This window comes from Drosophila sechellia, chromosome 2L (genome assembly GCF_004382195.2).
Source record: "Drosophila sechellia strain sech25 chromosome 2L, ASM438219v1, whole genome shotgun sequence".
NCBI classification, from domain to species: domain Eukaryota; kingdom Metazoa; phylum Arthropoda; class Insecta; order Diptera; family Drosophilidae; genus Drosophila; species Drosophila sechellia.
The window spans coordinates 12830065-12843710 of record NC_045949.1 but is presented as its reverse complement, the minus strand read 5'-3'; the positions used below and the strand labels follow the sequence as shown (position 1 = coordinate 12843710).

Genomic DNA, 13646 nt, shown 5'->3' with positions numbered 1-13646 from the left:
AGTACTTGACAACAGACTACTTTACACTAATGAAATATTAACAAAATAACTAAGTCTATGGTTCAATTACACCCAAAAACTGAATCATCCAAGCTTACTTATTCTTTCCCGAACTGTTTTTGCTTAATTAAGAAGCCCCGTGGGCGATGTCGAATGATCTGAGTTGGCTGCACACTCTTTTCTCCTCTGACTCAGGCTAATATTCTCGAAGAGAATTTCACGCGTCTCCAGTTTTTTCTTTTTTGTCAAAGGTGAGCATGGTTTTGGGGTGAGTAATATGCGTTTGTTTTTTCAACGACCCTGAACCCAAACTCAGCTAAAGTGGTTTGTTTAATGCAACTGAAAATATCACGAGTGTATATTTGCCTTGTTTTAAAACGTTACACATGAGGGTATCCAAACAGAAATCTATAGGGGATTCCCTTCTAGACCAGAACTTTTTCGCATTTACATGGATGCTCGCCCGCATGATCACCTCCTGTGAGCAGGATTAGTTTTCTCATATCGTTTAGGGACTTCTTGATGGCTTTGCCAAATCGTATGGTGTTGATTTCTTTGCAACTTTTCCAAGCGGAGATGGCGAAGGTGATCTTACGTTCCTTTGGATTGTAACAGACTCCATATCCGTCGGATAGAAGAGGTCCGTACGCCATGAATCCTTCGTTGGAGGTGGCTACCTGGGAGGTGAAGAGCTGGAAGGTCACCGATCGGACGTAACCCTTGGACCGAAAGAATTCCGGTATTGGCATTCCCTTTTCCAGTGCCATCTCCTGCAGGCCAAACAAATGCCGATCGATACCCTGTCCATTAATGGCCTCTTTGATCAACTTTTCGTGGGCATCCACGGCCTTTTGAAGCGCTGCCAGCTTCTCGCTCATTGACGCCTTCTCCGATTGCATGGCCAGGAGGAAGGTCTTGGATTCATTGGACGTGGATCTAATGGTCTCGGTGCGACCCTCAGTGAAAATCCTTAAGTGAGCGGACTCGTACTGTGCGGGTATTTTTCCGTGCATGGTGTAGTATGCCAGACTCAGGGCCATCTGGATGTAGCTATCCGGATTCAGACCCTGCGCCTTGATGAAGCACTTGCCGTAGCACTCGAAATTGATCACATTCATCTGCAGCTGGCTGACGACCCGCTGGATATTTCGCCTTGCCTGGCACAACCACAAATTGATGCATTCATTGATAGGTTGAAATTTTAACAGCGTGGATGTGACCTTTTTGTCCGCCTCACAGCCATCGCAGCCATAGTTTGCCTCAGTGCTAAAATACAAGATTCATTTAGCATTAAATTAAAATAGGTTTTAGTGATATACTTACACTTTCAGCTGAACAAAATCCATCAGCATGGCAAGTGGCTGGCAATCCGCGGGCGAATGTTCGTAGCAAAATCCGGCCAAACCATTTGGATTGACTATCAGCTGAATGGTTTTGTCCATCCAACGATTGGCGCTATTCTGACGCACTCCACCACCGTGCAGGAGCTGATGGGCCTGGACAATCCGCTCCTCGCCCTTCGGCGTGGGTACACAGTTGTCCAGACAGACCACGAACAGGGACTGCTCTATGGTCTCCACGGTATCTGCATTTCCGTGATGACGACATAGTACTGTATATGCCTCTGCCCAGTTACTTCTATTGTCGTGAGTCAAAAGACCAAAGTGCTTGCCCATTTTAATGGGACATTCCAGTATATCCTGCAACGCATCTCTCAGTGTATGAGCATGCAACAATGTTCCACCTTGGGAGTAAATTGGCAACTTAAAGTACTGTGAAGGAGACAAGGAAAAACAATTAGATTGATATAATTATAGAATATTCAATCATACTTTCATGATAATTTTCTTAGTACTCACATTATTATTATATACAACCACAATATAATCGGCATCATTATACTGTTCGATGGTATCGCAGAATCGACCTGGCTTGCGAACCGTGCCAAAGATTTTACCAAACTGGCTGTTGTCTAGACAGTTTTTACCCATCTTAACCACTGGAATTTTGTGTTGGTCGACTAGCTGCTTGAATTCGCACATACCGTAGATAGCTTTGGCCGTGAAGTTAAGAAAATCATTGGTATCTTTGAACTCTTGAATGGGAAAGGATAGACCCGGACTGGAGAAGACGGTCAGCGGAGCCTGATAGGTCAAATATGCGGAACGTGTCCATCTGGGAGTTAGCCAGTTGTCCGTACACTCAGCTTCTTCCTCGAGAAGCTCCTGGAGTTTCGCACCCTCGTTGTCCACAAACTTCTTGGCCACTTTCTGTTCCACTTTGAGTTCCTCCTCAGTAAGAAATGGTTCAATACTGCTTATATAACTGGCGATGCTTTGCTTTAGCGGAAGAGCTGGAAACTTTTTTAGTTCCGGTTTCTTATTCGGATCATTGTTGGCATCGGCTAGGTGGCGAATTTCCGATTTTTTGCATGTCTTTGGAACTTTTTGCGGTTTTTCAGCACATTGTGTTTTTACTTCGCAATTCGATCTTTTTGAATATTGGGTCTTTGAAAGTGGCTTAGATTTGATTTCCTTATTAGAAGGTGAAGGCGAAGGCGAAGGCTGTGGAGTTTGAGGTGCCTTGATTTCCTTAATTGGTGGCAATGGTGCTTTAACTGTTGAGATACTTGGATCTTTGGGGGAAGGAAGAGCAGACATGCTAATTTCCTTGACCGGTGGCGAAGTTTGGGGGGAAGCCTTTGACACTGGTGCGCTGCGAGATTCTACAGACGTTGTTGCATCTGATTGTTTAAAATCTTTTTGCGAAACACTTTTCAATGAGCTTGAAGTTCTTTCTGGATCCGCGGCATTCGATCTATTCTTCTTAGATTGACAGGAATTGGATGTTGAATGGCAATCGTTGACTACCTTTTTACCGCAAGCAGTTTCTTTTTTTTTTGATGATCCCCTTGGCCCATCCCGGCAAGGATTTCTTCCAATTGGAAATGCCATCATAAGCGGCATGGAAAAACGGGATGTTGACACCGGTGGTAGCGCTTTGTCTTTTGGTTGTTTGTTTGGTTTAGCTGGAGTCTCTTTTGGCTTGACAACACCCTGCCTCATTGACTTTTTCTTTCGAGGTTCGGCTTTTGGTGCAACGCCTTCTGGAGGTTTAGGTGAACCACTGGGAACAGTAGCTGCTTTCTCACACACAGATGCATATGGGCAAGATTCCTTTTTCTTTTCTAGCTTACATTCACTTTTAGCCGCAACTTTCGGCTTATCGTCTTTCTTGGCTTTTTGTTGTGGCTTTGAATCCGCTGCTGCACATTTAGATACTTTTTTGTCATTCTTCCCATCAACGCAAGGGTTCCTACCCAATGGAAAAGCCGAATTCGACGGCATATTAAAACCAACCTTTGGATTTTCATGTGATTTATCTGTTTGGGCTTTATTTGGAGGTGGGCTCGCGATCTTTGGCTTTGCGGAAGCATTTTCCCTTTTCTGTGCACGTGTTGCAGTAGAATCAACTGTTTTAGCTGGATCTTTTGAAGGGGATCTTTTTTTAACTGGCGGTTTGTGCTCATCTTGCGATGAGGCGCACGGCTTGGGTTTGGGTGGCGGACATTTAGATTTTTTATCTTTTTTGCCGTCAAAACAGGGATTTCTACCCATCGGAAATGCTGATTTTTGCGGCATGGAAAATCTTTCTTTAAGAGATGTAGAACTTGGTGACTCGTCGGGTTTTTTTGGAGCAACAGATGGTAGAGATTGGCTAACCGATGGCTTGGATGCGGATGTTGAGGGCTCCTTTTTTAAAACACTTGATAATTGAGTTGCACTGTTTTCATGTAGTAGTGATGTGGCCTTTCCCATAACTGAATCTGTAGATTGACTATGGCCATCTTCAATGCAATTTTTACAGTTCACAATCATTATCTCTGGACTGTTTTCATAACAGTTCTTACAGTTGAAGATTTCCGGGGTTTTTAAGATAACTATTTCCGGTTCTAATTGGCCTTTTGGTGGTTGCTTTGGGCTGTCTCCTTTTATATGAAGCGGATTTGTCGTCGAAGCCTGGCTGCTGGAACTAGTAGATGTCTGACCCACGGATTCAAATTTTAATGGCACCTTCGGTTTGCAAGAGCTTTTACCGTAGTTTTTTGCTGACGCTAGTACCCGACAAATTATATCCAAAGTTGGGGTTTCCGGTGATTTTCCTTTGCTTGATAAAAATCGGAAGGAAAATGCTAATCGGTGTGCTCTGACGACTTTCTTTGCTGCATCGTAGAGCTGCTGTGGCGGTAGATATGACTTGCTCCTGTGATGCCATCGTATCCGGTGCTTACACTAACAATGATAACATTTAGATGAAATGTTTCAAAAAATCTGAAAGTCCGTGGAACTTACGAGGTTCGCGAAGCATTTGGTGCCAAGAAGGACCCTCATGTCGCTTTTCAAACAAGGCCTAATTTAGTGGGCGTGGTCCAAAAGGTATTGTATTTTGGAGGGGTGCTTATTTCAGGGTAAACATTGCTTAAAATTTAGACATATTTCTAAAAGCTAAGTCTTTTGCATGATTGATACATATTTAATTAAATTTCACTCAAAGCTTAGAGACATGCATGTAAATAAACTTTAGTTAAGTCCCCAAAATTCGGCATGATAGTTTTTCTCTGCAAGTTTATTGTCTACTTCTCAAAATCAATTTAAGTTTCCTTTAAAGTGTTTTTCCATCACCCTCGAAATTGGAGCAGAGCAAACCAACTTTGGCGTCGCTTCATTAACCGAAAGAACTGGGTGCTGTTGCACATCCATCGATGCATTGGCTCCACTCCAAGTTCCGCGAATCGGGAGCGCGCTGGACAGAGAACACAGGGAACAGTGGAGGGGCATCTGGGTAGGAGGCGAAATATTAACAAAATCAACACCTCGGAGGCCTCGGGTTGATTGCTTTGCCAAGTGAAGTAGCCATATTATGATTATTGCGAACTCGCCTCTCAACTCTCCGCATGTGACGCAAACGAAGCTGAGCCCCCGGTGCTTTGCAAAGAAAATATAAAAAAAAAAAATAAATGCAATAATTGCATATTGACCCATTTTCTTAACAATGCAAGTGCGAAGGGCGGCGCTCCAAGGGGGGGCGTGGCGGTGCAGGGTAATGGGCCAGGGAGTGTTTGCAGGTTACGCATGCGTGAGCGTTGCCTTCATTTAATTAGGCGGCGACACCTGCGCGGAGACGGAACCGAAGTTCCAGTCGCAGTCTCAGTTCCAGTCGCAGTTCCAGTCGCAGTCGGAGTCGCAGTTGCCGTCTCAATTGCAGACGTCGCCATCAATCAGCAAATCAGCGAACGAGGCAAACAAGGTGGCAAGTGAGGCGTGAAAACGGCGAACAAAACTGCAGAAAAACATAAAAAAGAAGCCAGGCAGAGGTGATTTTTCAGTTAAAGCCATTAAATACCCTGTAAGTGTAAGTATGATGTATCTTTAAAATTTTATTTAAGGAAGATTAAATGTGTTTATGTATGAGATTAAAAGTGCATTAAAAGGCCTTTTAAAAAATCAGTCCAATAAAATTAAAAAATAAAATTATTCTTAAAATACCAATATAAATACTTCGATTAAAATAACAAAATATTAAGAAAGTGCTTCATAATTAAGTTACAAGGAATTTTAAACGCATAATATAGAGAAATGCTAGGGTATCACTGCATTGAGATGCTGAAATGAAATGAAAACGAAAACGCAGCAAAGAGTGCTGCACAAATGAAATCGAGATGGGGCTGAGGAGGATCGGCTGGCGGGTCGAGGAGGGTCGAGGAGTGGGTCTTAAAGGGGCGGTATTGGGGCCGAGGGGCGTGGTTTTTAAGCTCATTTGACAATGAAGTGCTTTGAGCCTGACGACTGCGTTTGGGCGCGTTTTTATTATTTGCCTGCCCCACTTTGCGTACAGCGGCGATAATTGACGCCACGGTGGCTGCAACTGCAGCACCGCCGCATCAGCACCATCGCCAGCAACAACAAAGCCGACGAAAGCAGCGCTGCTAGCAACCGATGGCCCACAATTTGGACTGCACTTTATTAAAGTGCCCATTGGAATGGAGCCACCCAATGCCCAATACAAAATACCAAGCACCCAATACCCAATCCCCCAATTCAGAGCTCAAAGTGCGTCGCGTGTTTGCGTGAGTGTTTTTCACTTGAGGCCATCATCATAGGCATCGTCGAAGCATTTTGCCTGAATTGCATTTGTCAGGTGTTATGCAATAGAGCTTGCTTGCCGTTGCGTCAATTGGCAACCCATGCAATGATGCTGCTGTAATTTGGGCGAAGGGCAGTGAATAGGGTTTCTACTTACTTGCAGGCAAGTGCTGGAGAAATCACGGAAAAGCTTTGCCGTGATTAAGAATTGTGGGTTTAATTTATATTTAATTTGATTTAATTTAGAAAATTCCTGTACGAGTAAGTGAACCAAACGAGCAATTTGTATCTTAAAAAAAACGGAATGCTTTAATAAAATGGAGAAGGTGCTCACTATCCTAGTTGCCTGTATATATCACTTGCTAAGACCCTAAGCGTATCAAAATTTTTGCCAGGCAGAGAATTTCAATCTGGAAAAAAGCTATTCCTTCCCCGTTTGCCTCTGATCCCGCCGGCATCATTATTCAATCCAAGGCTTTGTGCAAATACCGCTCCACACTGGCAAAAGGAAAATGTTGATGTTGCATGGCGGTTTTTGTTGGTTTATTGTTGGCTTTTCTCTCGGCACTGGGTAAATGCGAATTTCCTGTGCATTGTTTTGAACTGTTGGCCAAATGATCTGCCCCCCGGTCGCTCTATGTACTCGCAATCCACCTGATGACCTCAGCAGTTCCAGAGTTGCAATTAGTAGAAAAGTAATTTTCGTTTGGTTTCTTTATTGTTGTTTTGCGGTTGCTTTTTTTTCCACTGCAAAAGCGACTCTTAAATCTCTGCTCAGCGATGCTGAAACAAAAAGCATTCTAACACCCTTTGTTCGACTGGTTAGTTGAAAACACAACTAACCGAAACTTGGTTGGATGCATGATTAATGTCCGCATTGAGTCATGTCCGAGGAGCGTGGAACCAATTGAACTGGGCGCCGTAAACCGAAATTAAAAAGTGACCGGGGCTTCGCTCAGGTTTCGTTGATAACGCCGCACTCATCGAGAAATGGACAGCGAAATGGTGGCACGTGTAAACCTGAGACGTGGATTAGAGGGCCCCCCGTAACTTCTCAGCTCGACGAGTTAATTTTTATCGCCCTGTGACACACACAGAACAAGCCAAACAACCCACGTAACCCGACGAGACCTGAATCGCAGCACCATCGTAAATCCACTGCAGTTCTGCTACCCAAAGGGGAAAGTGCCCTTCCTCGGCTCCAAAAGAAACTCGGCACTTGGCACGTACTTGGTATTTTGGATTTTGGGTTGGGTGCCGTCCTCCTCCATGGTTCCACTTCTGGTTATCTGCCAAATATTTGGCACAATAGTCGCCATATCTTTTGCCAGACATTCCGATTCGTAGTCAGATACGCGATAAGTGAGAATTGCTAAACAAAAGACAGATAAGCAGCAGACCAAATTCAATTTGCCCTCCATCGATAAGAAATCGAGGGAATGAGAAACGGAGCTAAGACTCTGGCCAATGATTTCCCTGTCATTATGCGACTTAAGAGCTCGAAAAGGGCATCAAATCAGAACTGGCATAGCCATCATCTGTTCAAGAAGACACAAACGTGGAGTGACATCGCATAGTAAACAAATTTAATCAGTCTGCCGAGTGGAAATCTTCCGCTGTCGCTGGAATCCGATTCTTGGGCAGCATTAATTTTGTGTGTCGACCTATCATGGTTTTCGTGGGCCTTTTGGCTTTTGGTTTACTTAAAGACTAGTATTTCGAGCGATGAGCGCTAGTTTTTTCAATTCAATTCTGCCCCTGTTGGCTTATCTCTCCTTTGCCCAGCTTCTTGTGAACCATTTCCAACGAAATTGAGACAATCTGACTCGGCCACGCTGCGTATACTTAATCACGGCCCGCGTGTCGGAGGTCAAGTGTGTCGCACAAGAAGTGTGTGTTTGCGTAATTATTTGTAGCTCCTCAAATTACTAAACCATTTGAAGTCTTATCAATGCCGTTGTGCCAGCAATTCCATTTTCATTCATCGATTCCCCGATTCCATTGACCCAATTCTAGATGATACCCAATTGACGATTCTAGTCTTATGCGATAATTAACTTTTACTTTCTGCCGTTTCGTAGAGCGTTTTTTACCTTTTTTTTTTATTATTTCTCTTGCTTTCGGCTGTGCGGCAAACAAGTCCATTAAACATTCACACAATTTATGCAAATCAAATGAAACTGAAATTAATTCTAAACAAATTCAAGCGAACAGCGCAGAATGTTTACGTTCGCTTCGTGCGGCACTTGACTAATTAACATATTTATGCGATTTATGCGAAGCGCCTCTTCATTTCAATATCGAAGTCAAGACGAGCTGCCTCCTCGCCCTCGCCGTCTAGATTTTCCTTCCATGTAATGTGCTAATTGGAACTCACCTGTCCAGTTGCACCTGTATATCAGTTGGTCGGCGCTGGGCTCTTCAAGGACTGTTTGTAAATTAAATTTGTAGTGCTCGTTTCCGCTTTGGGGCTCTTTTTTCCATCGTTATTGTAATTCTTGGGTGGGTTTTATAAGCGTATTTGAAAACCAGTTGGCAACCTGTTGGCCAGAGTTCTTAGTATCTATAAATTACATTTTACACTCGACTCGATGACGACGATAATGATGATTGGATGGCGGAAAAAGCCGCCTCTAATTCCATTCCAAGGCCAATTTACTTAGCAATTCGAGGAATTTTCATTACATGTCAAGCTTTTGAAGTTCAGATTTTTCCAAAGGCATTTTAAGCTTTGCTCCTGCGAAAGAAATAAATTTCATTATTGGAGGTTTCCGCGCCGCCATCGTTGTTGCTATTATTGTTATTATTAACGACACAAAAGAAAACTCTTCGTCATCGTCTGTCAAAGTGGAAGTTCAACCAATATATATGTATATGTACATTTTTCGCCCTCCATTATAATTCCAGCATATATGCTGTTGCTGGGATTCAGGACATGAGTCCTGTTTGCATTGCAAATTATATGGCAGACTTCGATGAGAAGCCGGCCAGAGGAAAAAAACCACATGCTGCCAGCTCAAAGTAAAGGCAAATTGATTTAAGTTGCGGAAAATGAGTGGAAAAGTTAAAAGGCTGGGCGAAATACATGCATTCGAAAAGTCGGACGCAGATTGCTCTAATCAATTTACATTTGTAGAATTACAATGCAATGTATTCTGAACAAATCAGATGTTATTCGAATGTATGAAAAATGCTAAAATAGAAAAAAACTTCTTAAAAGCATTTCTATTTATTTAGATGATTGTTTATTTGTTAGCTTACCTAGTAAACAAAAGTTTGTCCTTCTACGACATAGTTAAATTCTATAAAAATGAGAGACAAGCAGTAAGTAAATTAAAGCCCAGCAAATTTTAGTTACGAGGACTCTGATATGGATTTCAATACCCGGCCGGAATCATTTAATGCCCTTACCCACTTAAGAGTGGGGACAACCCCCGCTCTTGAGCACTACTTCCATACGTTGAATGCACATAGCAGCTGCCGGGCCGAAAAGAATCTGGGGAAATGTCGCGACGGGAAAATAATAAAAAAAATAAATAAAATGCCGGGAAATAAGGAATATATTGAGAAGAGAAATATATCTCAAAGAACAATACGCAAATTAATCACCACCCCCACATGCGAGTCTCATTGCGATCTGACATTCGTTAGCCGTTTTCTCCACAAAAATGCGACAGTCCAAAGTATTTTGCATTAACATAAATTTTATTACGTATACGCAACGTTGCAGTGGCATCGAGCTGTTGCGATTTCTTTTGGGGGATTCGGAAATGCCGGTGAGAATGTGCCACTGCCGCAAACGATTTTAATATTTATTATTTGGCCAGCGATGGCAATGTCCGTTGGTGGACACTTTTCTGCGGAAAACTGTGGCGGGGGCTGGGCTAAATGAGGGGAAAATTGGAAAATGGAAGGAGGTGGCAGCTGTCGGGAGTCGCTTTCAGTTGGCTACTCACGGCGCCTGGCACAATGACAAATTACGAGTTGAAAGATGAGTGAACTTTGGCGCGACAGTGTCCACTGTTCTCCCTCTAAATTTGGCTATTTGTAGAGCTGAAAATAGGTATTTGGCATTCAGGAAACGGTTGATAATCATCTAAAACATATATCATTTAAAGTATATATTTTTAGAAATATCTTTCAGAGTTTGTTGTTTTTAAGAAGATTGTAGAGACATAACAAATGTTAAGTTCAATGTTGATTTTTCACAAAAAATAGTGTATTTCAGCGTCGGTTTTAACTACATCCTCTTTGGCTATAATGTATCTAGTTCTTCGGCCAGAGTATCCATCGCATTTGCTCCTCCTGCAGACAGCTGTCAGTGGTTCAATCTTGGACCCCGACGGTCGAGGCCTTTGAAATTGATGAGGCTTTTGTTGCCGCCTTTGGCAAATGAGGCGCAGATAAGCGTCAACTTTGACACCCCCTCTTGAGCATATTTTTTCAGTCGGTCTGATGTTTTCTTAGTTTCCGATTCGGTTTCGTTTTCCCTTTCAGAACTGGGCGTTTTTTGGATATCATCGAAACTGTTGCTTCCTCTTTGACACAATCAAATGGGCAAAATGGGAAAAAGTTTTAGGCGCTCTTTGGGTTTTTGTGTCTCTGGTTCGCCTCATTTGAACCCGACGAACCTAGTTCCCTTCCATTGACTTTTATTTCTTCTTTTACATATATTTTCGAAGCATTTTTTTCGAGTTTTTTTTTTTTATTTCGTCGTATTTTTTGTTGTTTGTGCGTGACATATTTGTGTGAGCATTTGACTCTTCGCTTTTCCCCATTTGTGGGCAACCATTTGTTTGCCTGAACGCTTGACTCGGATTTGTTGTCTGACACTCTATTTTCCCCTTTTGGGGTATGGAAACTTAACCATCAAGGATGGTAGATGCCACTTAAGGCTTATCATTCCAAGGGATCGATGAGGTAGGCTAAAAAATTGAACCTTTTGACGGCTATGCAAATGACGAACAAGATTTAAGGGTGTTGCTTGAATTGTAATAAATTGATGGAGTCGATGGAGTCATCACAATAAGTAATAGACGCTTGAAATGTATAGAATGTGTTTTAGTTAAGAATATAAAAATTTTAAAATTAATTATAATAATTTGCATATGCTGTTAAGTTTTAAGGTTATTAACTATTATTGAAAATGATACAAAGTACTGATACATATGTTTACTTCAGAACTGCAATAGAGAATATAAACTTTGGTTATAGTGATAGTTTTTTCCCGACTTTTACAGTCTATAGGATCCTCGAGACAGAGACGGCATCATGTGGGAAAGGGAGGGTGATAGACGGGATGGAGGAACGAAATCATCACTCATCACTGCTTGCACTGATTCCGCAGCTGCTCCTGCTGCTGCTGCTGTTGCATCCGACAAAATCCCCCAATGAATAGCAACTTGCAAACTGCATTTGAATTGCAAACCCTGGTGCCCCTCCCCCATTCGCCACCCCCTGCTGTCGAGCGGCAACTACCCACATTAGTTTAGCATATGTTTTACATAACTGAGAGTAGGAACCGGAGGCTGGGACCACGACTGTTCCCCAAAGCTGAACTGATTCCTCGGCTTATGCTCCACTTCTGGCTGTCTGAACTTTCGGTTTTTCTTTTTTCTACTCTATTTTTCATTCTTTCTATGCCTTGGATTCTACACAGGTAACTATTGTTTCAATCTGTTGTAATTAATAATTGTTATATAAGATATATGTTTTCAAGTGAACACAACAAAAGATAAAGTTTAAAAGATTAAGTTTACTTGAACCTTCGAATTGTTTTTTATCTCATGGCCACTAATTAGTAGGTATGTAATTTATTTCAGTGTACCATCGCACTTCCTGCTTGCCCTATCGCCAATCTTTCGGATCGGAATTCTAGTTTCATTTCTGCGCCGTTGGTATCAAAGATTGAACGTTTCGGGTGTCCACGAAGTGTACGCAGCTCAACAACAAAATTTATTGAAATGGCAAAAGGAAGACCTTGATCTTTAGATTATCACATCAATATAAATGTTGATTCTTTTTCTTTATTTTATTTCATATACTTTGTCGACGTCGTTTTGCCGTTGCTCTTTTTGTTTTAGTTTTGGCGGCGTCTTCAGCATCAAGCTCTTGTCTTCAAGCTCTTGTTGTTCTTGTTCTTGGACGTGAAAGAATCGAAAACGAAACCGCAATCGAAATCGAAATGAAACGGAAACTGGTGGAACCAGTCGAGCAGCGGTTGAAAAGACGACATAAAGCCAAACCCACTGAAGTGGACAAGCCAAAAGAACTTCTTCGGCTAATTAAGAGTTTTTTTGGGTTTTTTTTTGGCTAGCGCCAGCTAACTCGTATTCACAGATCTCGAAATCCAAGTTCCCGGGCCATTAATTTAAATGCAACTCTATTAGGAGCGTCATCTCATTCTGCATGAAGTCACAGTCATCATCTGGATTCGAAACGTATTCCGCAAATGACGCTTACGTGATTACATAAAGACCCATGAAAAGTGATTTGAACTTGAAATCGCTAAATGCGTCATGCAATCGAAACAAAAACCGGCGCTTGTTAGCAAAAAAAAAAAAAAAGAAAAAAAAACGAGACTAGAGAAAATCACTGAAATCTGTGGAAATAAAAACGTACTAGCCATAAAATTGTTACAATGACATCGGACAGGCAAATGGCTAAAACAACGGCAGCAACAGCGCAGTTTGCCAGTAGATCAAATTGAATAACTGCTTTAGCTTTAGCTTTAAGCCACAACAACGGCAACAACGCCAGTTGGCTATATAACAAGAAGATCAACAAAACCAGGCAATGCTGGAAAGAGCGCATCAATTAGGCTTTTAGCCATGTATATATGTATGTATGTACATACCTATCTATATATACTGTATACTGTGACGCAAACTGTGACATTCGTGTTCTTATGGCCATGTTGCTGCTGTCACTGCAATTGTTGTTGCTGTTGCTGTTATTCTTTCTGCTACTGTTGCTGCTCGCTGTTAAACGAAAATTGCTGTTGTCGTAACAGATGTTGCTACTGTTGTTTTTGCTGATATTCTACTGTTGCTGTGGCTTTTTGTGTTGCAACTAAGCTGTTGCTGCTGCAGATGCTGCTGGTGTGGTTTCTGGGGTTTGATTTTCATAGGGCTTGTTCTTATTTGGTGGCTTACCACTATTATGATCGTAGTTGATCCCTGAATAAACAGCAACTCATTGTCTTATATGATTATATTTGTTACTTGTAGAGTAGACAATATCAAGTTCCAAAAGCAATATCAACTCCTAACTTCAATCTTTCTGGCTTTACTTATCTCAAAAGCGTGTCTTAAAAATCTTTAAACACATCCAATATGGTCTGTTTACCACGCACAATTTACTAATATTTTGTTCGACTTTCACTTGAAAATTCACGTTAATTATTCACAAGGACCAAGCAAATTAACCAAAAAACCCCGCAGCAATTCAATTTTGCAAACAAACGAAATGTCACAGTGGGTTAACTCAGTCGAGGAAGCCGTT

General features: G+C 41.9%; 1 protein-coding gene and 1 long non-coding RNA gene across 2 annotated transcripts; one reads left to right on the top strand and one right to left on the bottom strand.

Moving 5' to 3' along the window:
- Window positions 1-341: 341 nt before the first annotated feature.
- Window positions 342-4532, bottom strand: LOC6617797. The gene is made up of 4 exons (XM_002042073.2): window positions 4353-4532; window positions 1860-4292; window positions 1324-1772; window positions 342-1266 (listed from the first exon to the last, which is right to left on the bottom strand). The coding sequence occupies exons 1-4, from the start codon at window positions 4389-4391 to the stop codon at window positions 426-428; spliced, it is 3762 nt and encodes a 1253-aa protein (XP_002042109.1). The 5' UTR covers window positions 4392-4532; the 3' UTR covers window positions 342-425.
- A 623-nt stretch (window positions 4533-5155) lies between these two features.
- On the top strand, window positions 5156-11908 carry LOC116803537. The gene is made up of 2 exons (XR_004363643.1): window positions 5156-5412; window positions 11384-11908. It is a non-coding gene; the product is annotated as an uncharacterized LOC116803537 (long non-coding RNA).
- Window positions 11909-13646: the final 1738 nt, after the last annotated feature.